General features: G+C 37.5%; 1 protein-coding gene across 1 annotated transcript in view; it reads right to left on the bottom strand.

Moving 5' to 3' along the window:
- Positions 1-27083, bottom strand: part of ANO4 (anoctamin 4) — a 241617-nt gene that overhangs the window by 80804 nt on the left and 133730 nt on the right. The window contains exons 10-14 of the mRNA XM_047066400.1: positions 18337-18392; positions 15921-16042; positions 12212-12346; positions 11052-11148; positions 6300-6360 (exon numbers count right to left, since the gene is read on the bottom strand). Coding sequence (XP_046922356.1) covers positions 6300-6360; positions 11052-11148; positions 12212-12346; positions 15921-16042; positions 18337-18392 — 471 coding nt within the window. The remainder of the gene's footprint in view (positions 1-6299; positions 6361-11051; positions 11149-12211; positions 12347-15920; positions 16043-18336; positions 18393-27083) is intronic.

Here is a 27083-nt window from a genome sequence, read left to right as displayed (position 1 = left end):
GGAGAAAATCACCATTACTATTATGACATAATTTGTTTTCATTAGTATTTAATATACCTGAAATCACATTTATCTGTATACTTAATATATATTTACCAGTTTTTAAAATATAATCTTTGTGTTCTATTACCTACTTTGAAAGACTAGTTTTTAGTGGCTGCTTATAATTTTGTAATTCATTCTTCTATCATTGGATATTTATTTTGCATATCATAAATAACTAAAACTAGGAAAACACATTTATGTATAAGGTTTTTACTCTGTAATTTAGATCTTTTCTAAAGACCAATTCTGCATAATATTTTGACTGAACACTGGAGCAGCTTTCTAAGTGGCCTACCTGCTACCTACTGGTCCCCACTTTCACTCCTCCCATGCTGTTGCCAGGGTTACTTCCCAAATACAACTGATGACATCACTCTCCAGTTTATAACTTCAGTTGGCCTTCTGTTGCCTATAGGGTGAAGTCATGGTTCCCTGTTGCAGCACAAATGTCCTACAATAAGTAAACCTCAGCCCCCAACATACTGTCTGTTAGGGGTTGAATTGTGCCTTTCATAAAAGAGATGTTGATGTTTTAACCTCAAAATGTGACCTTATTTGGAAATAAGGTAACTGCAGACTAGTTAAGATGAAATCATACTGGAGTAGGGTAGGCTCTTAATCCAATGCATTTTAGTGTCCTTATAAGAAGACTGCCCTGTGAAGACACAGAGACACAGGGAGAATACAGGTGAAAATGGAGACAGAGATTCAAGTGATGCATCTACAAACCAAGGAGTGTCAAGGATTGCTGGCTGTCACAAGAATTTAGGAGAAATACATGGGACAGATGCCCCCTCAGAGCCCTTGAAAAGAAATGACTCTTTTTATACCTTAATTTTTTACTTTGAGCCTGCAGAACAGTGAGAGAATAAATTTCAGTTGTTTTAAGCCATCCAGTTTGTGGCACTTTGTTACAGCACTCTAGGAAACTAATACATACTATATGTTCCTATCGCACTGAACATCCTCTCTTTTCAGAGCTTTGCCCACACTGTTCTCAGTTCAGAATGTTTTCTACACCTCCCTCCAACCCCTCTCCTTTGCCTGGCAAATTTAAGACTTGGTTTCAGGATCTCCTTTTGTATAAAACCTTCTCTGCGCTTCCATTTTGCTTCAGGAAGTTGGCAGCATGGACCCTCATTGTCTGATTGTAAACTGTACTTAATATCTTACATTATAATTACCAATCTCAATACACTATGAAATTTTTGACAGCTGAGATCACATTTTACTCATTTTTGTACTGCCATTGTCAAGTGATAGTGAGAATGCATTGTCTGGTGAGTAATGAAATCTTTTTTTTTTTTTTTTTTTAATTTTTTTTTTTTTTTCAACATTTATTTATTTTTGGGACAGAGAGAGACAGAGCATGAACGGGGGAGGGGCAGAGAGAGAGGGAGACACAGAATCGGAAACAGGCTCCAGGCTCCGAGCCATCAGCCCAGAGCCTGACGCGGGGCTCGAACTCCCGGACCGCGAGATCGTGACCTGGCTGAAGTCGGACGCTTAACCGACTGCGCCACCCAGGCGCCCCGAGTAATGAAATCTTAATATATCCTATCAAAGGTACATGACATGATATACAAACTTTGGAATGACTTGAAATAGGCAGACCAGATCTGGTTTAAAATCTAGACTCCACCACTTAGCAGTTACTGGGTAATCTTGGGCAAGTTGCATAACCTCTCTGAACCTCAATATGTTCATCTATAAAACTGGAGCCGTAATTTCTTTCTGGTGGGTTATGAGAAATTGATGAGGTGTCATAGGTGATTATACCTACACACCTAATAGGTATTCAGTAAATGTATACCATTTTTTTGAAAATGCAACCACTATTTTTTTTTGTTGGACATATAGGTAAGACTATAAAGATACAATTGCTGTAAATATCTACAAATAAAAGGAAATTATTATAAAATTTATTTTAAAAATGAGACATACTTCACTAACAAATTTTTGACAGAAGCATTTAAAGAATCTTTGAATTTCCATTAAAATAACCACAATCCCGGTATTCTGTTTTGGAGAACACTGAGGACCTTGATTTATTTACTGAGGGCAAATAAATCTTTGGCAATGAAAGTAAAAAGAAAAAAAAGAAAAATGATTTAAAAAACCCAAAAATGAAGAAAAGAGAAATATAATCTGCTTCCTGACAAGTCTCTGCCAACATCTAGTTCCCTAGTGACTCATTTTCCCCCCTAGGGAGAGAAGCTAATTTAGGCAATAATTGTTCTGTTTCTTCAATCTTTCTGCACAAAAATGAGCACTGAGGAAAAAGCGACACTGTGGTTCAAGCCCAGAGCTGTAGGCTCACAGTGTACCTCGAGGGTCCCCGGGAGGCCCTGCTATCACAAAGGTAGTGGGGTTCTGTAAAGCTTTTTAACCCCATACAAAGGCCCTTCCCAGCTGCTGCAGAATGATTCTAAATGGAGCCCTATTGTTTCTGTCGTGAACACACAAAGCAAAGGGCAACAAAATAAACACATCAGCCCCATCCTTTACAGGTCTTGTAAACCACTTATATCTATTCTCAGCATCTCTGCATCTAGCAGTTTCCCAAAAATACAGTGCATTTGTTTTCTTAAATGTAACTTGTCAATCATAAAGGATAAGCCTGACACCACTAAGCTGAGCTCCATTAGAAGTGACACACTTTTATGGAACATCACCGTCTCAAAGCAGTATAAATGGGGCTTGGGATGAGTTTAACAGTCCTTTATCATAAAGTTTATATCTCTGAAGCAGAAGCAAACAGGGCTACAAATAGTACATGATCTAGCAATAGACTGTAGAAGCTAAGAGTGCCCCGTTTAACTCCTGGGCTTACCACTTTCTAGCTACTACCCCAGTTCCCTCATCTATCACATGAGGATAATAACAGTACCTTCCTCAAATGCTGCTATAAAAATTAACTGAGAGGATACTGTACAATTCTTAGGATAGTGTCCAGCACATAGGAAACCAACAAGTGTGTGCTATTATTATAGCTGTTATTATTGGCCATTCCAGATTTCTGCAAAAAACATCTACAAAGAAACACCTGGGGTAAGTCATTCTTCTTCTCAAATGATTACATTTCTGGGAACCATCCAAGATTTAAGCAGTAAGTTGTCAAGTAAGACAAAGCAATTCAGACAATGAATTATTCCAGGCTTGCCTTGCCTGAAGTGGTCCTAAAATGTTTGCTTCTTCCCAAAGGTTATTACAATACATCTATCAGATTCTTACTGGGTACCCTCCAAAGCCCAAGGATTGTCAAATCTCCAATCCACCCACTTGGAACTCAGAAGTTTCTCAGCTTCGTGTTCCAGAAAGCCACCCCCAATCAACTGAAGTTAGTAGGGATAAAATACACATATTTGTTATCACCAGCATAAGGCATTCCAACTTGCAAAGAAGGGAGGCAATCCCCTTTATAATGGTGGTACTGTGTGAGGGGTAGAGGAGATCTTGAACTCTGCACTTTAGACAAACATTATAATACCCCAGAACTTTACTTCTCTATAGTCTCAGAGGATAAATTATGAGAAGAAATCATTTCAGTAAAAATTGATGAAATACTAAAGTAGGTAATGTATATTTATGTATTAAATCTTCCAGAAAATTACTCTCTATGCAGAAGAATTAACTCATTACATAGTAGACTCATGGCCCAAAGCAGAGCAGACCAGTGGATATGCCAGGGACAGATTATAGGTGTGCATGAGGTAATAATCCCTTCAAACCTTCAGGCAGGTAAGGTGCTGAGGGCAGTATTATCCCTGGCCATGAGCACTCATTCATGTACATCAGGATGCTGTGCAAATAGTATTTCATATGTGTGCCACAACTGAAAAAGTTTGAGAACTCCTGGTTTAATAAATGAAGACATTTTCTAAAGTATCCTCATTTGTAACTATGGCATAGCTTAAGCACTGGATGGCTTATTATACTTCCTGATCATCGTTACCAATACAAGTATATTCTAGAAAAACCAGATATACAATTCTTGATCTAAGAGTTCAGTCCCATAACCAAAATTCTGTTATGATTAGATTCTTTTGTTTGCAAGGGACAGAGATTACTAAGGGGTAGAACAAATAACGAGGGCTTTTCACAAAGCCCTCCCTGTCAAGGGAGGCAGGAATCCCATGGGGATTAAAAGACTGAGCCTATTCAGAGACTGGATACAGAAGCCAGCAGTTCAAGAGACTTCAGCCATAGGAGATCCTAGGTCTTTACCCTGATACTCCACTAATAACACAGCTTGGCTATATTCTCCCTGTTTCTCTTTGGGGGACTGTCTTGCATTTCCTCCTAGTTGGCTACCAGTTAGCTTCTGGACTCTCTGCTTTCTATCGTTTCCACTAGCACTTTGCTTTTGCTTATTCCAAGGTTCTGATTTCTCATAACTTCAACATGCTCATAATTCTTCCTACTTCCACCTTATGTTCAATCTCAATTTCCTTCTTCCTCCCTCCCTCCTGACCTTTTCTGCACATTTCAGTGTCAATTCCTATAGCTAACTCCCTGTCTCTCTCCACATTTTTCAATCCATATTCTTTAGAATAAGACTGTGGGTGATCTTGCTAGTTCCTCTTTGGACAGAACTTCAGGTCTTCTCCCAGGCCACTTACTAACCTATGGGTTTTGGGTCCAATGCCCACTGACAGAGGGGCTAGAGTCACAGGTTTAAAAATGTATCCCTTCAGGGGGCCTGGGTGGCTCAGTTGCTTAAGTGTCTGACTTTGGCTCAGGTCACAATCTCGTAGTTCGTGGGTTTGAGCCCTGTGTCAGGCTCTGTGTGGACAGCTTGGAGCCTGAAGCATGCTTCAGATTCTGTGTCCCCCCTCTCTCTCTGCCCCCCACCTGCTCTCTCTCTCTTTCAAAAATAAATAAACATTAAAAAATTAAAAAAAAAGTATGTCCCTTCAACAGATATGTACTGGGAGAGACAATTTTTTCTTTGAATATCTCTAGGTAGGGAAAACAGAATATATCTAGAACAAGTCTCCTCAAGAGAACAAAGCTTTTGTATTTCCAGTTGTCAAAGAGACTATTTAAATACATTCCTTGTCTTATAAAGAAACTGTTTTGATAATTTGCTTCTCTTTCCCTTCTCTTTTCTTTTTCCCATCCATCCATCCATCCATCCATCCATCCATCCATCCAACAAATATGAATCTCTGTCTTCAAAAGAAATGTATGAATCTTCAATCACTATAATGATCCTTGAGGAACATGAACCTTCTAAGGGAAATAATGTGTGTATGCAGCTCATTTTAAGTGTCCAAAGAAGGCTAGAAGTCAGTTAAATGTGTGAAATTCAAAGGAGGAAGATGACAATTCAGTTAGCCTCTGAAAGATGGAGAAGATCTGATATTCATTCCAGACACGAGGAACAACATGAGCCTAAGTCTTGAGTTAGCAGAGTTTTGTAACATCAAAACTGATATTCTGGAATTTTAATTTCTAGAAGAAATGCATAAAAATTGTGAAAAATTCAAACCAAATTGAAAACATATAGTGTAAAAACCTGTCTTTCATCACTGCTCACTTACCCTTTCCCTTACCCATCACTGCTCACTTAACCTCTCTCCAAAGATAACCACAATTGTTTATTATGAATCTGCTCAGACTCTTCTATACTACTAAATTAAAACTTTATAATGATTTCATGAGAAAGATACTATGAAACTCATTTTACAAAGAAGTAGGTAAAGTACTTTCTTTGGGTTAAGAAAATATTTAAGTGAATGTTCCATCACACCTTGTTATTATGGAGCTGTTGACTTAAACTGATATAGAAGGACTCAATTCAGCTTTATAAGGAGCTCCGTTTATAGGGGGTCTTTTTAACCAGAACTGAAAGAAACCCAGAGGTGGGTACTCATACATTAGCTGGATGAAATGATTCCACTCACAGCAGAAAGTCCAATATATACTTCTGTGAGTACTTAGATCTCACTAGAATTTTTGATATATTATAAGCTTTATTTTTGTCTCCAACAGAAGGTGAATTTTATGTTAATAATGAAATGTTGATGAAAATCTTGAAGGTGTAAGAGAAATCAGACATATTTCTTCTCTATAACATTATTTTTTAAATAAATAAATGAATTATTTATCAGCTTGTGTCTAATAGAATGGCCAACTGAATTTATGCAAGCTTCTTCCTTTCACATCTACAGGACAAAGTCAGATTTCTGAAGGAACATATTATAAAGCATATAAGGGGAACTCAAGTTACATGGATGCAGGACACTTACCCCAGACTGCCATGAAAACAGCAAAGAATACAGTAGCTCCGTTGTCAAAGAGGTGAGTTACCTGGGAACATTATGAATCATAGTTAAACTAGTTTCTCATATACTATATTTCAATTCACATTTGTTTCAATTCTATACAAATAAATGAATTTTGCAGGGTTTCTTTGGGAGATACTCATTTTGGATCATAATCAAGAAGGGAGTTCCTCCAACTGAGAAGTAGTTTGGATATGCAAAAGAGAATCTGTACCCTGTATATGGGTATCATCTAGTTGGAAATTAATTAGCAGCCCCAAGAATGCTAAGAATTTTCTTTTGTACACCATAAAAACTATTATATGTGCACATATGTATATGGAAAATTTATATTTAAGACCAGAAAGGTGTGATTATTGCTGCTTTAAAGTCTTATGATTTCTATTTTTAATGCCTCATTTATTCACTTTGGAAACATGGATATTTTGTTTGTGTAGTTTTGGGCAAACATTTTTCTGGGTTGCCCTCTGGATTTTAATATTACAAAGAAGAGCGAGCAGACCATTAACAAAATCCACTTCCACCTTTATTAAAGCCTTGGGTAATCATTGTATTTATCTATTACACACAACACAAATACTTTATCTAGCAAATACTTTATTGCTAGAATAATATATTCTATCACAAATACCACAGCAGAAAGCAAAGGTATTTGTCTTGCAAAACTGCTATGCTCATTTCCACCTCCAGGATAAATCACACCAATGTCATGCCAAATTGAAATGATGACTGATACATTCATAAAGCATAACCTTTTTTGGGGTGCTTTATAGCTGTGTATAAAATATAGTTTACTGTCCCTTGGAGAATGCACCAACTATAAACAGGTCTTTTCCTGTTATATCATATTGTGAAGTATTTCAAAATTTTCCAAAAGTTTATGCCTTCTTTTTTCTTTGAACATAGGCGAGATGAGCAGCATTCAAATATTTAATGTAGACAAAAGGCAAAAGCCATTTTATTCATACACCAGAGGGAGTGTTAAGTTGTATATTGCATATTGTATAATGCACTGAGAATTAAATCAAGCTTGAGAGTTCCAGTTATATGTGGCTGGTCTGTGCTATTAGGGTATTTATAGGGAGTTGGTGGAAGTCGTAGCCTGCACCATCAGTGTAGATTCTGGAATGAATTGTGGTGGTCATTGTTTTTGGCTGCTCACATGATCTTTCCTCCCTTTTCCTGGTAATAGATCTCTCTCATGTAGGTCACTAGGGGGCATGTGGTTGAAACAGAACCAATTAGAGTCCCTCCCTGGGACTGATGTACAAACATGTGGAGAGAGACATTTTTCGGCTGCAGTTATCTGGGAACATGTGAATCAGGAGGGGTGAGTTAATATGGACTTCTGGTTCCTACTAAAATGTAAGTTAAGATAGACTGATGCCTCCCTCTGCCAAAATCAACCCTGGAGAAGCAAGATAGTAGATTCAGGGAACTAACAAAACACAAAAACAAACAAAGACTCTGAGAAACCCCAGGGGAGATGGAAAGTTGCCTTGAGTTGGCGTGTGTGTGTGTGTGTGTGTGTGTGTGAGAGAGAGAGAGAGAGAGAGAGAGAGAGAGAGAGAGACAGAGAGAGAGAACACGTGTGTGTGTGTGTGTGTGTGTGTGTGTGTGTGTGTGTGTGTGTAGGTTGTAGTATATGGTGGTATATGGAGACAGTTAGTGGCAGTTCCCAAACAGCGTGGGAGCTCAGCTTGGAGAAATACATAATTTCTACTCCAGCCTCTCCCTTCACAGTCCCTGGACAGTTAGTTTCCCCCATCAAATCACCTGCAACAGGGAGGACAAGCTGCAGGTGTTGGTTCTTGGGGTAATATAAGGGTGTTCAGAGTTCTGCCTGGTTGAGGAGATGAGGAGGTGCTCCCTGGCCAGCTGTCCTTACGCATTCTCTCCTCAGTCCATTCCTCTTAAACTCCAGGGCTAGTGGATAACAATCAAGGGACAGTGGCTCCGCCCAATTCTCTTTTGTTCTAGGCAGGCTTAAAAAAGAAACTCTGACCAAAAAGTCCTCTGGAAAAGTGCAGCGCATAGTGGTGCCTAGGACACATTGTCCTCTCCTTCTGTAAAATCGCCAGGACTGACAGCTGAGTGCTTGTCCTATGACCATTACCCAAAGTAGTTGACAACTCCAAGAGACAAACATGCACAGGCCAAAACAATGAAGTATTTGGAGAAGACATTTGCCTCCAAAGAATTCCAAACTAGACAACATACAGGTTCTGAAAGAGACATTCTGTAATGGCAGACCAAGAATTTTTATAAAAATATGCCTAAGGAGATAAAGAAAGGAAGATATAAGCCTTGTGTTGTGGCAGTCAGCAGCCACCTTCCCGAGCATGTGATGAGAACTTGTCTGCAAAACGAACATGTAGACAGGTAGCTGAAGAGAGACATCTGGGGGCCTGGAGGCCAAGTTCTGGGCTGTGAGCGCTTTCTTCCCAGACAGTGTGGGCTTCCAGTATCTTTTCCAGTGAAACAAGCCAATAAGGCCTTTCTGCTGACCTTGTGAATGTAAAGGTTGAGAATGAAGCATTCCTGACCAGCAGAACAGCCATTGATTACATTGGATCGAGACTCTGATTTGATCCAACATTCCAGTGTATCCTCAGTTCCATGAAATCAGTTTGGCATTTCTAATAAGTATTTCTAAAGGAAACGCTATAGAACTTCAGTTATTTCATTCTGTAGCGTTTTAGCTTTCATTTTATTAACTTTTTAAAGGCAAGACCAATCTGAAATCCAGAATCTAAACATCTTGTAGCCTCAATATGGCACAATGATATGTTTTCCAGTCAGATAAACCAAGGCCTAGCTACTCACTGCTGTGTGACCATGGAAAAGTAATTTTTACCTGAGTAAAATCAGAGTAATAACATCTACCTTAAAGTTGCTGTAAGAATTAGAAATAAAAATGTAGCTTGCCTAGCTACTTTGATATCTATAGCCTAGCTGTTATTATAATTATTATTGTTCTAGATCTTATGTTCAGTAGGATAGCTGCTCAACTAGCTCCTATAAAATCTGAATACTCTAAACTGTCCATTATGATCCTTTTAAGGGATTGTCATGGATCTCCTAAAGAGAGAACTTCACTCCAGTCATATTTTTCCACGTAGAAAACAAATACTCCCAAGCAACAATAACAACAAAACATTGGTTTTCTGAGACTCCCAAAAAGCAGACTTTTTAAAAAAAATTTTTTAACGTTTATTTATTTTTGAGACAGAGAGAGACAGAGCATGAACGGGGGAGGAGCAGAGAGAGATGGAGACACAGAATCGGAAACAGGCTCCAGGCTCTGAGCCACCAGAGCCCGACGTGGGGCTCGAACTCACGCACCGTGAGATCGTGACCTGAGCTCAAGTCGGACGCTTAACCGACTGAGCCACCCAGGTGCTCCCCAAAAAGCAGACTTTTTACACCTGAGTCATTCAAGCTTAATTCATGATCTTTAAACAAGTTATACTGCTGACAGACCTCTTTGGGCCTCACCAAATCTGTATTTCCCAAGCTCATTCTGTTAAGTTTGTCTCACTTTCTTGGGTCTATCTATATGTTCTCCAAAGACAGGGAGAATATTTTGTGCTTTTTTTGGCCCCTTGCAGCATTTAGCCAAATCTTCCTAAAATCACACCTGGCTGCTGTGGTTTGGGCTCCACCCACATGGACTGGACACCTGCATTGCTGATGACATCATGGATGGGCGGGCTCCTGGGCTGTCTATCAAATGTTCTCGTTAAAAATGAACAAAACCCTGCCATGCCAACTGTATAATTAGATAGATCCAAGCTGCAGGGATTGCAGACATTCAATAAAGTCTGCCAACCCTCTTTGTATCTGAAGTCTGGGCAAGTTGACAGGCAGTGGTGTTTGGAAAGTCTTCAACAGCCCATACTCCAGCTATTGCTTTGCATTAGTGAGACTGACCGTAAGTAAAAAATAAGGAATTCAATGAATGTGTCTAAAGTTTAAGTAAAAGCATAACATGGGAAAGGGACATGCAATGATACATAATAGACATAATGATGCTATGTATTTGTTCTTTTCAAAGCACTTTTCCATATAAGACTATCTTCTTTGGTCTTCAGGACATTCCATGGGGCAGAGAAGGCAGCTATCACTGTGGGCATCTTAGAGATGAAAAAGTTCAGCCTCAAAGAGACTGTCCATGTGCAAGATCAAGGAGGTAAGTAGCTGAACTAGTCTTGAATCTAAAATTTATTTGACAATAATAATGATGAAGGAGAAAAATGACTGTTGCTCTCATTTACCAAGATCTTACCATTTGCCAAGCATGTGGCTCAGTATACATTTCAGCTTATTTCTTATAACCATTGTATGAAACAAGCATCATGTTCTCCATTTTACAGATAAGAAAACTGTGGCTCAGAGAAATTAAGTAACTTGTTCTTGGACTGACAGGTGGTAAAGAGCAGAGTCAAGATTTGAATCTTTCTCTGACTCTAACAACTGTACTCTTTGCACACTGAAGCTTCTTGTGATGATAATCAGAGCTAATACATTTAAAATACATATACAGTAAAAAACATATTTGAATTAGAATACCAAGTGATAGAGGTAACTCTCTCCTACAACATAAACTTGAGAATCAAGGACCAGATATTACAAAGAGAATACAGTTACCCTCTGTTCCTCAGGAAAATGTATGAAAGATTCAATCCACCTAAAATGCTGCAGATGTGAAATTACCTTGGCATAAACACAGCTGTCTGACAGCCTCATGAATGGACAGTATTTATCACACACAGGACACATGATGATATCTGTAGCTTGGCAGACTTCTTTACTGGAAAAGAGAACAGAAAAGGACCACTTTTTAATGACATAAGAGCATGTTTTTCCATCCAATTTTACCAGAATATTCAACCACTAAATAAGACCCAGTAGACCAGATTTTTGTCCTGATTAGATTCCTAGCCTTATCTGTTATTAATGTAAACAAATGCCTGAAGATTTTAGTAATTTGATAAACCTACTTATTTATGAGGCTGTTTCTTGGCTTTAAATATTAATAAGTTAAACTCTGACAATACATGAAGCAAAACATTGGATGTTATACCCTAAATTACACAAAAGTCATTCACAACATTGCACAGATTTGAAACAGTTTTGTATTGAATTTTAGGAACAACATGGTACCTAAAAGTGTCTGCCTCAAACTCTATGTGTATGGTAAGTGAAAACTAATAATGGAGTAATAAATAAAAATATGATGCATTAGTTCTGAGGGGGAAACTACATACCCATTAACAATTTCACCAAAAAGTAAAATATTTTTATAGGCAGGAGAATCAATCCCTTTTACTTTTGTAATCACTTCTAAAAGGCACATTTATTATTTAGGATCACTGTTCAGCCTGGCAATAAACTCTGTACAAATACCTTAAAGTATATTATGGTGAGAGAGCTAACAATCCTCAACATCAATCATTCTCAAGGCCCAACAAGTTGGTAAGATGTCTTTCTGGTTTAGGTTTAAAGGATCCTTACAAAAACACAGAATTCATAAAAAGGGATTGTGAACCTGCCACTTTGCAATATTAGAAGAGAAAAAGTAAAAAGTCAGAAAGAGAGTAACTTTTAGCCAGTGAATGGAAGTGATATTTTCTGTGGATACAGAGTGGCTTATATGCCTACAAATGTAAACCCTGCTTCCCTGGTATATGAAGACTACAGCAGCATGGATAATGGATGGAAGATCTTGTGAACTGAGCCTTTTGATTTCTTTTAGGAGTGACTGAGAAGGAGGTTAGAAGGAAAAGTGGGCCCATGATCTGGGAACATCCCCAAAGTACTACCACCCATCTCTAAATAGAAGCAAAGGTAGGTTCACCCAGAGCTCCCCATACCTGACTTGGCAGTGATCCAGAGTAATGACTCCATACAAAAAGACAAACAATCCAATGAAGGCAGCTGGGAAGAGCATGCCGGTATACCAGCCCAACCAGGCAAAATACAACCCAATCTTCTCTCCAAAGTACCGCCTGTGTAAGACACAACAGCATTTTAACCACTTTACTCATTAAGTTTACTTTGTAGTGTCCTTGCTGATAAACATGCATCTAAGAGAATAGATACTTGACCAAATTAAGGCTCTGGGCTTCAATTTCTTCTCCTATTATTATATATTGGAAATAGAATAAACTCTTCCATAAAGGAACATGATTATACACAAGCTTGTGTAAGAACACAGAGCAAAACCCATGCGCATTCAGGAAGATATGACATTTCTTACTACAGAACCAGGAGAACTTGAAGTGTTGGTGACAACACATCATCTCATCTTTGCCATTTCCAAGCGTATGCTTGTTTGTAGCACATGTATTATAATGACGTATATTTTTAAAAACAGGAAACAAAGTTACTGTGAAAAACTTTAAACACCCCTCTCAATATTCTGTAGCCTTATAAGATGTTTACAATGCTAGAATTGCATGATATTATAAAGAAAAGAACTCTAATTACTGAGATTCAATATGAAGGGACACTGAGAGCAACTTTTCCTCTTAAGTGATGATTTTTCACAAGTTTCAACAGGCACCTCTAAAAATGTTTTTCAAAAACTAACCAGTCTGCCTAGTGCCCTGCAGTCTGTGAAGTTCTGTGAAGAGGTATCCAGGGAATTCCTTGTTTGTTTTTTTTTATTTTATTTTCAAACACCATTAATAACATAATTGACATACACTAGAATACAACCCAAACTGTACTTTCTATGCCTCTCAAATGCTACATGCTATTAGTTAGAAGTTCATTATTTTGTTTAAAGTTTATTTTTATTTATTTTTGGAGATAGCAATTGGGGGAGGCACAGAGAGAGAGGGAGACAGAATCCCAAGCAGGCTCCATGCTGTTAGCGCAGAGCCTTATGTGAGGCTTGAACTCACAATCCGTGAGATCATGACCTGAGCTGAAATCAAGAGTCAGACACTTAACCGACTGAGCCATCCAAGTACCCCAGAAGTTCATTATTTTTTAGTTTAATATAAGAATATTCTAATTATTTTTTTATTCTCATTCTAAACAAATGTTGTTTACCACCTATTTCCAAATACTGGCTTCTGCTTTCCTCTTAGAATGTCCAATGGTTCCTAAAAGCTCCTAAAAGATGGAATAAAGATTATCCCCTTTATCCTATCTCCCACTGTTTTCCAACAGAAATTTTTCACTCCCTGAAGGCTTCTTCAACATACATTCAAATACACAGATAAATATTCTTTTATTCATTCAACAAATAGAAACTACCTTCCAGGTGGCAAATATTGTGCTATGAACTGAAGATAAAATGATGAACAAAATAAGCGTGGTCCCTGCTCTTGTGCAGCTCACAGGCTGATAGAGTAGATATACATCAATCAATTAAAGAAATAAGTTTATAATTAGAACACTGGGAAAAGGGAGCGTTCTCCCTTTCCTTTTGTGGAGTCCTCTCCACAAAAGGAGAGGAACATAATTCCACAAGTATATAAACTAAGACCATGTGATCACCTTAATTAGGGAAGACTTCTCTGAGGAGGTGACTATTAGCTAGGAAGGACTGGGGACAGGATAGAGTATTTCCATCAGAGGAACCATAAGTACAAAGAACCTGTAGCAGAAGGAACCAGGTAAAATAAGGGCAGTGTGCCTGGAACACTGATAACAAGAGGTGGGCTGGTAAGGTAGGTGGAGGCTGGACCTCAGAGGGTCTTGTAAACCATGCTAAATGCATTGATCCTTATTTTGGGAGAAAGGGAAAATCATAAGAGAGTTTTAACATTCGAGGGACATTATCAGATTCACATTCCAAAAATATCAGTCTGTCTGCCGGTTAGAGAATGGACTGGAAGGGACCAGAGTGGGAAAAGGAAGACCAAGTGTGGGACAACAGCCATAGTCCAGGTTGTAAGGTGAAGGAGGCAGTATGGTAGAGGAGATACTAGGGTGTGGCCAGATTCAAGAGACATGGAAGAAGCAAAATTTATAGGACAAGAGCTATTTAAGAGATGAGATTTCCTAGATACTCCAAAACTTCATACTACTCAAATCTTGCTTGTGCTTTTCCTCTCCCTTCCTTTTGGGCAATACAAATCCCAATCTCTTCCAGGCTCAACTCTACAGAGGTTTCCACAGAAGCACCTACCCATATCTATCCTTCCCATTTTTCCAAATTGTTGTAAAACTTATCATAATACATTTTACCTAACTGTGCATAGTCTTGTACTGTTTTCTAGTTGTTTCGAGTATGCAGAGCCTGTTTTTATGAAGGAAACTGAATTTCTTAGACATGGTGGCTTCCAACTGTCTTTGCCAAAGGTATTTAGCATCATACTAGAAACACAATGGGTTTAACACAATGATAAACTGCAAAGTCTTTTTTTTTTTTTTTCAACGTTTATTTATTTTTTGGGACAGAGAGAGACAGAGCATGAATGGGGGAGGGGCAGAGAGAGAGAGAGACACAGAATCAGAAACAGGCTCCAGGCTCTGAGCCATCAGCCCAGAGCCTGACGCGGGGCTGGAACTCACGGACCGCAAGATCATGACCTGGCTGAAGTCGGACGCTTAACCGACTGCGCCACCCAGGCGCCCCTGCAAAGTCTTAATCAAAACAATGTCAAGGACAGATATTTTGCCTGCAGTACTTTTCTGTAATTTTTAATCAGTGTATTCCTGTAATATTGGGAGTGAGGCTGGGAAGAGCACTTACTTGTATGCTCCCCACCCCCACTGTTTTAGCATGTATTGAGACTGGTCAAAAGAAAATGATCTCATCTCAGAAAATATTTTCCACTCACCCAGATCATCTGGTTTATTTGTTACTGATACATAGAATAGTACACAATTCGTCAGTGCCCTTGGGTCAATAGGAGTAAATACTTAGTAACAAGGACTCTGGCAGGAAGAATGGCTAATTGCCCAGGGAGACAAAAATATAAAGTGAGTTGTCTTATTATTTCATTTTCCTCTGGGCTCAATTTTTGAGGGCACTAGTCAGAGTAAATCAAATCAAGCTAATCTAGGAAATGAGACATGACTTTCTCTTTTATAAGGAATCCACAAAGTATGGACTGTTGGTACCCAATGTTAATAATAACCATTCTGTAAATAAATAATGAGATGTCAGAGAATAATACTGCCATGAATGCTGAAAGTTGAACATACATAAACAGTTAAAAAGCATACATTTCCAATGTCATCACAAGTTAAAAGCAGATGTACTGATTTGACTTGCAAAATCAAAACAATCTTTAAAATTTATCAGTTGAAAATTAAAATAAGCCTGAAATTTATTACAATGACAGAATCCATATTTCCTACTTACACAGTAACTAATATTCTATTTGTCACTAATATATGTAAGCATCTTTCTGCAGTCGTTATTGATAATTTGTCAATAACAGTCACATGGATGGCCTGCTCCTTATAAAGTCCTGTGGGAGGCCTGGCCAAGTTGCCTTTTTGAGATAAAGCCAGATTTGATCAAGAGCTATGTAATTCAGACTTTTTTCTTGTCCCAGCTGACAGTCTTCCCTAATCATTCTGTGCAAGCTTTATATTTGCAGCTGGTTAAAAACTCACCTTACAAGATCCAAAGGCTGGTATTTATACCACACGCCCCAGGAGGCCCAGCACTCATAGAGCAGATGTCGGTGGTTTTCCGCTCCATGGGTTCTAATGGAGTTTTTACTTCTGTAACTTCCCTGGGATAAAAACACCACTGCCAGTGAGGTAATACCCAAAAAAAGTCATAAGGAAAATCTGACAGTAATACTAGTCTATTATGGCAAGAGTAGTGATAGGGGTCATATAGGAAAGAAATGGATACATATTATTGAAGGCAAAGCAGTTATTGGGGACATAATCTTGTTGATGGTGCTGTGTAGTAAAAAGCACATGCTTGTTAGAATCAGGCAGGTTTGAACTGAGTTCGAACTCAGTTCTGCTATTTTTTAGCTGGAAGACCTTAAATTCTCTGAGCCCTGGATTCCTAATTCATAATGGGACTAAAATATCTGCCTCATTAGATGTCTTTCATGGTTTGAATGAATAAAGTGTCTTGCCCAGAACACATGCCTAAGACTTAGTTCCACTTGTCTCAAGACAGGGTAGTTGGTAAACAGCCATAGCTGTTCCCTTGCCTTGTCCACGCAAAACCCTATAATATAAAATCTGGATATAACCTCAAAATTACAACAATTCAAATATAATTCAACCACTTCATGGAACAAATGACGAGACAAAGGGCCGGGACAGGTGCAGGTTTTTCTGAGTTCAGTTAATGGCAATGCTAGTTTCACAAACAGAAAAAGCATTTTCTGGAAGTGGACTAATTATTAACGTTAATCTGAGAAGTTCTTTCTTGTGGAAGGTGAACCAGGCTGAAAGACAAGAAACTCAGGTTCTAGTCTCAGGTCAACAAGCTCACACAGTGACTAGAGGTGGGTTAACCTTTCTCTAAACCGCTATTTAAAATTTTAACATGAAGCGTTGGCAACAATGTCTGCTCTTCCTGCTTTCCTGCCTTTAAAGGTTATTATGAGGTTAAATAATATAATTAAGCTAAACTGAGAGTAAAGAGTCAAAAGAGCAATTATGTTATTGTTGTTGCTATTACTGATTTGGAAGTTCTCTTCTCATAGAATACAGGGCTTTACCAAGGTATGGAAGCCACAAAGACACCTTGACTTACTCCATGGGGTTTCAAAGCTGCATCTTCTTAGACCTCCTCATACCTGCCACCTACTCGCCTACACAGATACTTCTGCTCCCCTACTACTGCTCACTATGGACAAGGGCTTGGCTGTGGGAGAATGCAGTTGTCTTCGAAACCTTTTTGGGGCCATGCCAACTAATAACTACAGGAGGCCACATGATGTTTTCTGGGGAAATCTGTCTTTAGAGTTCAGAATCACCTGTGTGTGGCTCGAGAATACCTCTGGGTCAAAATGTTTGCTTTTGTCATACTAAAAGAATCATTCCTAAAATGTTTCATGGCAGTCTGTAAACAGGGTCTCCAGACTCAAGCTTCTAGTTTTCTTAATGAATAAGATTTGTAAAATTCTCTATCACCTTTGTGTGCTTGTAGTATTTAAAACAACAGGGGCAGTACTCTAAGCCAAATAATAAAAGGTATGTTTTGGAAAGACTTGCCATTTATGAACTGTTGGAACAGTTCTCCAAAGTTTATTGGCAAACTGTTATCATCATTGCTAGTATAAGGCTTCTGGAAATCACTCCCAGGAGTTCCAGCCTGGCTAGTTTGTGAGGTCCTACAAGGCATGGGCTGTGATAGTCATCTCTCTGCTGTGTCACACCGTGACTGGTACAAAGTAGGGGCTCAATACCATGAAGATGAGAACCATCTTTCACCAATCATGAGGATTAAGTCCCTGTAAACCTATGTGTAAAAGAGAATTCTGGGTTAAATAACCCAAAACAGAGTTAAGGGTAATCACAATTACATTTACTAAAATCCTTATAGATGAGAAAAACCATGAAGCAAATAAGGAGAATATCAAAATTTATGTAACTTAAATGAGCAATAATATGTACAATACTATTCATTTCCATTCATCACCCTCTGGTTACCAGAGACTTTTCAAAATGGCTCCCCCCTACTCTCGAAGAAATAGCTATAAATTTCTTTGTTGCAGAGACTATATATTTCAGCAACATTTTCCCCATGGGTGTGGTGCCTCATGCAAATTTTCAATGCTTCTCTAATTTTATGACTTGGAGTCCCTCAGCGATTCCTCTGAACTCATGCTGAGTGACTCTTGACTCAAGTATTCTTACAATTACATAAAGATACATAAAATAAATCTGTGCTGGGGGAGAGACGTCACAATGCAAGTAGGCCCTCCCTCATTATCCATTGAACAAATTAATTTCACTCTGAACAAATGTCGTATCAGCAGACTCAATTAATGACTATTCCCAGAAGGTGATTTAATAACAAGAAATTGACAGAGGAGGAGGAAAGGCAGGACAATACCTCGTGCAAAGGAAATGCAGCTTCATAGGAGCCATTGGTAAGCAAACGATTCAGACCTAAAATGATAAAAAAGTTCAGTTTGAACTAATACTGAGTTTGAATGCTCACAATGTTCAAGACTAATGTGAGGGTGGTACTTTTTGGAGCAAGCAATCTAGGTTTTCAAAAATGATTTGAACCCAGTTGGGGACTCAGTTTGGAAAGTTTTGCTATGTGCTAGCAAATTGGAATCAAGGGCTGGGAAATCAGATTTTCAAATAGAAACCAAACAGTGACGCATACCTGGCGCAGTGCCTGGCACAGAGACAAGAATGTATTGAGAAAAGTGGATACATTTATCATACCAAAAAATGATTTTCTTCCAGGAGCTCTTTTTATATTTTGATCTAGAAGCTTCAATGTAGATAAATCTAACCCTTCTGCATTGGACTAGTGGTATGACTTTGAAAAAGTTCTCTTGCCCTCAGGCTTTAATTTTCTCATATATAAAATGGGGGAAGGGTGTTGGATATGTGGATTATTTTAAAAATAGCTTTACTGAGGCATAACTGACATACAACAGATGACAGAGATGTAAAACACACAATCTGAGAAGATTTGACTTACATATGCACACCTGAAAACATCAGCACCAAGATAGCAAATATATCCATTACCTCAAATACCCTAAAGTTTATCATGCCACTTTGGAACGGCACTCCTCCCTATGCCATCTCCAAGGCAACACTGATCTGCTTTCTGTCATTATCGGTTTGCATTTTCTAGAGTTTTGTATAAATGGAATCATCTAGCATTTACTCTTTTTTTTGTCTGAATTCTTTCACTCAGGATAATTACTTTGAAATTCACCCATGTTGTAGCTCATTTTCATTGTTGAGTATTCCATCATACGGATATATAACTGTTTCAATTTTGTGAAAGAGTTTTTTTAAATTGGTATTATTTCTTGAATGGCTCATAGAATTCATATATAAAATAATCTGGGCCTGCAGGGGTATTTTTGTGAGAAGATTCTAAAGTACAAATTCAATTTCTTTAATACATATGGGGCTAACTAGGTTATTTCTTCTTTTTTTAAGCTTATATACATAAGTTTATTTTTTTGTTTTTATTTAAATTCCAGTTAACATATAGTGTTATGTTAGTTTCAGGTGTACAATACAGTGATTCAACATTTCCATACATCAGCTGGTGCTCATCACAAGTGCACTCCTTAATCCCATTTATCTAACCCATCCCCCACCCATCTCCCTTCTGGTAACCATCAGTTTATTCTCTATAGTTAAAAGTCTCTGTTTCTTGATTTGCCACTCTCACTTTTTGTTCCTTGGCTCATCTGTTTTGTTTCTTAAATTCCACATATGAGTGAAATCATATGGTATTTGCCTTTCCCTAAATTATTTTGCTTAGCATAATACTCTTTAGCTCCATTCATGTCATTGCAAATGGTGAGATTTCATTCCTATGGCCGAGTAGTATTCCATTGTGTATGTGTACCACATCTTCCTTACCCATTCATCAGCTTGTGGACACTTGGGTTGGTTACTGTAGATAATGCTGCTATAAACATTGGGATGCATGTCTTGTTTTGAGTTAGTATTTTTGTATTTTTTTGATAAATACCTAGCAGTGCAATTGCTGGATTGTAGGGTAGTTCTATTTTTAACTTTTGGGAGAACCTCCATAATGTTTTCCATAGTGGCTGCACCAGTTTGCATTCTCACCAACAGTGTAAGGGGGTTCCCCTTTCTCCACATCTGTGCAATCTACACATTTAATGCAATCCCTATCAAAATACCGACAGAATTTTTCACAGAAATAGAACAAAAAAAATTTGTATGGAACCACAAAAGAACCTAAAGAGCCAAACTAATCTTGAAAAAGAAGAGCAAAGCTGGGGGCATCACAATTTTGGACTTCAAGTTATATTACAAAGCTGTAGCGATCACAACAGTATGGTACTGGCACAAAAACAGACACAAAGATCAATGGAACAGAATAAAACACCCAGAAATGAGCCCACAATTATGGTCAGTTAATCTTCAACAAAACAGGGAAGACTATCCAGTGGATAAAAGACAGTCTAACAAATGGTTTTGGGAAAACTGGACAGCAACATGCAAAAGAATGAAACTGGACCACTTTCTTACACCATACACAAAAATAAATTCAAAATGGATGAAAGACCTAAATGTGAGACAGGAAACCCAAAACTTCTTTGATATCAGCCATACACAGCAACTTCCTTCTAGATATGTCTCCTGAGGCAAGGGAAACAAAAGCAAAAATAAACTACCAGGACCACATCAAAATAAGAAGTTTCTGCACAGTGAAGGAAACAATCCACCAAACTACAAGGCAACCTATGGAATGGGAGAAGATATATGCAAATGACATATCTGAGATACACATTCCAGAATATATAAAGAACTTACACAACTCAACACCCAAAAAACAAATAACCCAATTTAAAAGTGTGCAGAAGACATGAATAGACATTTTTCAAAAGACATCCAGATGGCCGAGAAACACATGAAAAGATGCTCAACATTACTGATCATCAGGAAAAGTGCAAATCAAAACTACAATGTGATATCACCCCACACCTGTCAGAATGGCCAAAATCAACAACACAAGGTTATTTCTTCTTGAATGGGTTTTGATTATTTTCATCTGTCAAGAAATTTGTCCGTTTCATTTAAGTTGTCAAATTTATTGACAAAAGATTATTCATAATAAAAGATTATTAAAAATATTCAGAAAATTTTTGGTGAGATTACCTTTCCTATTCCTAGAAATTCAGGAATTTGTGTTTTCTCTCTTTACTACCTGATAAGCCTGGCCAGAAGTCTGCATTAGTGTTCTATCACTGTGTAACAAATTATAAGATATATTGTAGCTAAAAACATTATTATCTCACAGCTTCTTTTAGTCAGAAGTCTGGATATGCTTCACCTAGGTTCTCTGTTTTGGGTCTCACAAAGCCAAAGCAAAGGTTTTGGCTATACTGCATTCTTACCCAGAAGTTCAGCTAGGAAAGGAGCCACTTCCAAGCTGCCTTACATGATTGACAGAATTGATTTCCTTGTGGCTACAATATTCATGGCAACTTGCTTGATCAAAACCAGCAAAGGAGAGAGGGAATCTGTGTCACTGCAAGTTTCTGAGCTGGGGACAGGCCTAAACCTGATTAGGCCAGGCCCACCCAGAATGATCTTCCTTTTGATTAAGTCAAAGTCAAACTGATTAAGAACTTTTCCACATCTGGAAGATCTCTTAAGCTTTGTAATGTAACATAATCACAGGAGTGACACAATCACCTTTGCAATATTCTATTGGTTAAATTTAAGCTACAGTTTCTGCTCACACTTAAGGAGAAGGAATTACACAGGGCATGACTCACTGGGAAGTCACCTTGGGTGTATCCACCACAAGGTTTATAAATTTTTTTGTTTATTTTATATTTTTCCCCAAAGAAACAGCTTTTGGTTTCAATGATTTTCTCTATTGTTTTTTCTGTTTTCTATTTCACTGATTTCTTCTCTTTTATTATTTCCTTTCATCTACCTACTTTAATTCCCTTTTCTTTTTGTTTCTTAAGGTGGAAGGGGAGATCATTAATTTGGGCATTTCTTTTCATATATAGGCATATAGTATTATAAATTTCTCCCTAAGTACTGCACACTTTTTGATATGTTGTTTTTTCATTGAATACAACATACTGACTTCTCTTTTGATTTCTTCTTCCACTGATGAGCTATTTAAAAGTGTATTAGTTTTAAATATTTGTAAAATTTCCAGAAATTATCTTATTAACATATAATCTACTTCCTCTGTGGTCAAAAAACATACTCTGTAGGACTTGAATCCCTTTAAATCCATCAATCATGTTTTATTCCCCCCCAAATATGCCAATCTTGGTAATGTTCTAGGTGTACTTGAAAAAAAAATACATATTCTGCTGTTGTTGGTAGTGGACTGATCTAAAAGATCATTTAAGTTCACTGGTAATGTTATTCAGGTCTTCTAACTCCTACTGATTTTCTATTTATTCTATTAATCACTGAGAAAGAAGTATTGGAAATATATAACTGTGAAGTTGTCTATTTCTCTTTGCATTTCTGTCAGTTTTTGCTTCGTGTCGTTTGAAGCTGTAGGCTTTTAGGATTGTTATGTCCTCCTGATGAATTGACTAAATTCATTTTTATCCCTGGTAATATTCTTTTCTCTGAAATCTATTTTTATCTGATATCAGTATAGCTTCTTCAGCTTTCTTTTGGTTGGCATGGTATAACTTTTTTGAACCTTTTACTTTTAACCTATTTCTGTCTTTATATTTAAAGTGTGTTTCTTGCAGGCAGCAAAGAATTAGGCCTTGCTTTTTTTTTTTTTTTTTTTTTTACTCGGTGTATTAACTTCTCGATTTTGGATTGAGCTCTTTAGAGCATTTATGTTCCATGCTCTGCGAATGATGAGGTGTTCCAATAACACTGGAAATCCTTTGTGGTTGTTCTTTCACTGACTTTGGATAGTTTCCTAATACATATCCACTAATCAGTAGTCAGCTAAATACTTGAGGGGGGACCTGCTGCTGATCTTCAGAGTTCTCTCTTGGTGGAAATTTCTACTTTATGGTACTCTGTTCTGTTAACTCTAACTGCCTTGGTCTCCTTGGACTCTCAGCAACATCTTCTCAACTCAGGCAGGCTACCAGGTTCTGCCTGGGTTCTCCTTCCCTAGCCTGCTATCTAGAAACTATGTCAAAGTAGCAAGTGGAGACAATTATGGGGCTCACCTTATTTGTTTTGTTTCTCAGGGATCCCTATTCTTGGCTGCCCAACATTTGATGTCTTGAAAATAGTAGTCTCATACTTTTTTTTCTGTTTTCCCTTTGATCGTTTCAGGTGGGGGAGTAAATCTTGTGCCTGTCACTCCTTCTTGGCCATCAGTGGAAGTTGAATGTGTTGACCTTTGAAGTTTCTTTCAGATCAAGAATTATGCTACTTCCTAAAATGTACCTCAAAGAAGTTGACTAGAACAATGTCTCTCAAGTGACTAGTAGGGGAATGCTCCCTATGCTTTAGATCCTGATTAGAGTGCATAGGCTTAGCCTCAGTGGGAGATAGAACATACACTGATTCACTTTTTACTGATGGAGGGTCAATCAATGTTCAGGTACTTTTAACCACCGTAACACAGTACTGTGTTTTAAGATGCTTGACATTAACACTAAATGTCTAAGAAAAACATGTGAAGTACAAGTATCTGTATTGCTTTTGTATTTTGTCTAGCAGGCAGGAGGCCCTCAATAAATACCTTTGCAACAAATGAATAAAAATGATTATGTGGAAAACTCTGATTCCCTGGAGTCTCTATTGAGAATTCCACATATCTCAGCAATCAACTTTCAAACATCCCAGATATTAGAAAAAACAGAATTGACAGGGACCTAATAAGAGACTCTGTTGATGACCTCTGTAAGCTTATCATAATTTATCAAAGTCCTGCAAAGTGAGAAAATAGTTGCTACTTGAAGTCTACTACTCCACTAACTTCCCCTTTGAGTACCAATTTTGAAAATACAAGTCAATTTCAAAATTTATTTCATGTATATATTGTTAAAAAATCTTAGTTGATCTATTAATTGCTCTATTTTGAAAATGGATTTCAACAGGTTTGATTTTCACAGTTGTAACAAATTCAGAGTGAATCAGGAAAACTTACATAGTGGTAGTTTACACTCCAGCAAAATATCCTTATGAATCATGTTTACAAATCAGTATTTTTGTATTATTTTTGATCACTATTGGCTCATGGAAGATGTCACTTTCAGAAAGAGTTTAGGTAGAAAATAACATTAGATAAACATTATTCTATCAATAAATTAAAATTTCTTCTGTTGTTTCTTTTATTTACAAAACCAGAGATGACAATGAAACACTGGGTCAACCGAGCATTTGTAGTTTTACTCCATGTTTTTTAGCATAATGCCTGACTCTGTGTTAATAATTTACTCTGTGATTGGTCATTTCTAAATTAGATACTTCTCCAGGTCATCATTACCAATTTTCAAAGCACTGAACTGATGAATGAATAAAGAATATGTGAGATGAGAAAAAATGAAATATGGCCTTTTGTAGCAACGTGGATGGAACTGGAGAGTGTGATGCTAAGTGAAATAAGCCATACAGAGAAAGACAGATACCATATGGTTTCACTCTTATGTGGATCCTGAGAAACTTAACAGGAACCCATGGGGGAGGGGAAGGAAAAAAAAAAAAAAAAAAAAGGACGTTAGAGTGGGAGAGAGCCAAAGCATAAGAGACTGTTAAAAACTGAGAACAAACTGAGGGTTGATGGGGGGTGGGAGGGAGGGGCGGGTGGGTGATGGGTATTGAGGAGGGCACCTTTTGGGATGAGCACTGGGTGTTGTATGGAAACCAATTTGTCAATAAACTTCATATAAAAAAAAAAAAGAATATGTGAGATATATATGTGTGTACCATATATATACACACACCACACACACACACACACACACACACACACACACACACACACAATGGACTTTTTCCTCAGTCATAAAGAAGAATGAAATCTTGCTATTTACAATGACATGGATGGAGTTAGTATTATGCTAAGCAATATAAGTCAGTCAGTCAAAGACAAATACCAAGTGATTTCACTCATGTGTGGAAGTTAAGAAACAAAACAAATGAGCAAAAAGGAAAAAAAAGAGGGAGGGGCAAACCAAGAAACAGACTCTTAACTATAGAGAACAAATTGATAGTTACCAGATGGGGGGGGGGTGCTGGCGATGGGTGAAACAGGTGATGGGGATTAAGGAGTGCACTTGTGATGAGCGCTGGATGTTGGGTTGAAGTGTTGAATCACTATGTTGTACCCTTGAAACTATTATTACACACTATGTTAACTAACTGGAATTTAAATAAAAGCTTGAAAGATAAAAAGCATTGGGGTTCTTGAATAGAATTCTTTTAACAAATGAGAAACTTTTGCAAAGATCATTTATAACTGGTAGCAATACAACATTTCCCGCACTCCTCCAGAATATTTACAAATCACTGTCTCTGTCCTTTGGTCTTCATCTTGGCTATTTGTAAAAATAGCTCACATTTTGAGATGCAAAAGTTAAGTTATTGATGAATGGCCTCATTGTACACAATTTTTTTTACTGTCTAAGGATGCTGATGATTAGACATTGTGTTTAAAACATTTTCAATTCAGTTCAAGAAGCACTCATACTACATGCCAGAGAGTGTGCTAGGCAATGATGATATGAAGATGAATAAGGCAGCGTATTTACAACTAAAGAGCTTACTGTCCAGACTAGCAGTTTTTAGCTACAGTCTCAATACACTAGCATGTTATAATAAACTGTGAGATGTGTTGCAAGTTATAGCACCAATATTAACGAAGGCACTGTTTTTAAAAATTTGTATTTTATGAAATAATTCAGAATAGCTACTATCATAATCATTTCACTTCTGCTCATTTCTTTCCTAGCATTTTTATGATACAATGTTAACTGAAAAAGTTATGATAAAAGTGAAGTGTAATATATCTTGTTTGTTAAAATTACATGAGCAAATAGGGGATACATATTTAAAAAGTAATTAATATAATATTTATGTTGTTGAGTTTAGCCATTCTGACAAGTGTGAGGTGGTATCCCACTGTGGTTTTGATTTGCATTTCCCTGATGATGAGTGATGGTGAGCATCTTTTCATGTGTCTGCTGGCCATATGTATGTCTTCTTTGGAAAAGAGTCTATTCCTATCTTCTGTCCATTTCTTCACTGGATTATTTGTTTTTTGGGTGATAAGTTTGAGGAGTTCTTTATGGATTTTGGATACTAACCTTTTATCTGATAGGTCATTTGCAAATATCTTCTCCCATTCCATAGGATGCCTTTTAGTTTTGTTGATTGTTTCCTTTGCTGTGCAGAAGCTTTTTATTTTGATGAAGTCCCAACAGTTCATTTTTGCTTTTGTTTCCTTTGCCTTTGGAGACATGTCTAGTAAGAAGTTGCTATAGCTGAGGTCAAAGAGGTTGCTGCCTGTATTCTCCCCTAGGATTTTGATGGTTTCTTGCCTCACATTTAGGTTTTTTTAATCTATTTTGAATTTATTTTTGTATATGGTATAAGAAAGTGGTTGATTTCATTCTTATGCATGTTGCTGTCCAGGTTTCCCAATACCATTTGTTGAAGACACAGCCTTTTTTTCCATTGGAAATTCTTTCCTGCTTAGTCAAGTATGAGTTGACCATATAATTGTGGGTCCGTTTCTGAGTTTTCTAATTCTGTTCCATTGATCTGTCTGTTTTTGTGTCAGTACCATACTGTCTTGATGACTATAGCTTTATAAAATAGCTTGAAATCTGGAATCATGATGCCTCCAGTTTCGTTCTTCTTTTTTGGGATTGCTTTGGCTATTCGGGGTCTTTTGTGGTTCTATACAAATTTCACAATTGTTTTTTTTTTCTACCACTGTGAAAAATGCTGGTGGTATTTTGATGGGGATCACAGCAGATGTATAGACTGCTTTGGATAGTATAGACCTTTTAACAATCTTTGTTCTTCCCAGCCATGTGCATGGAATGCATTTCCATTTCTTTGTATCCTCTTCAATTTCTTTCTATAATTTTCAGAGTACAAGTCTTTTACCTCTTTGGTTAGGTTTATTTCTAGGTCTCTTGTTTTTGGTGCAGTTGCAAATGGGAT

Source organism: Lynx rufus, unplaced genomic scaffold, assembly GCF_022079265.1.
Source record: "Lynx rufus isolate CCGP_SWC_20201006 ecotype Redwood Valley unplaced genomic scaffold, mLynRuf1.p SCAF_7, whole genome shotgun sequence".
Taxonomy (NCBI): domain Eukaryota; kingdom Metazoa; phylum Chordata; class Mammalia; order Carnivora; family Felidae; genus Lynx; species Lynx rufus.
The sequence above is the reverse complement of the archived record's forward strand: the minus strand, read 5'-3'. Positions and strand labels throughout refer to the sequence as shown.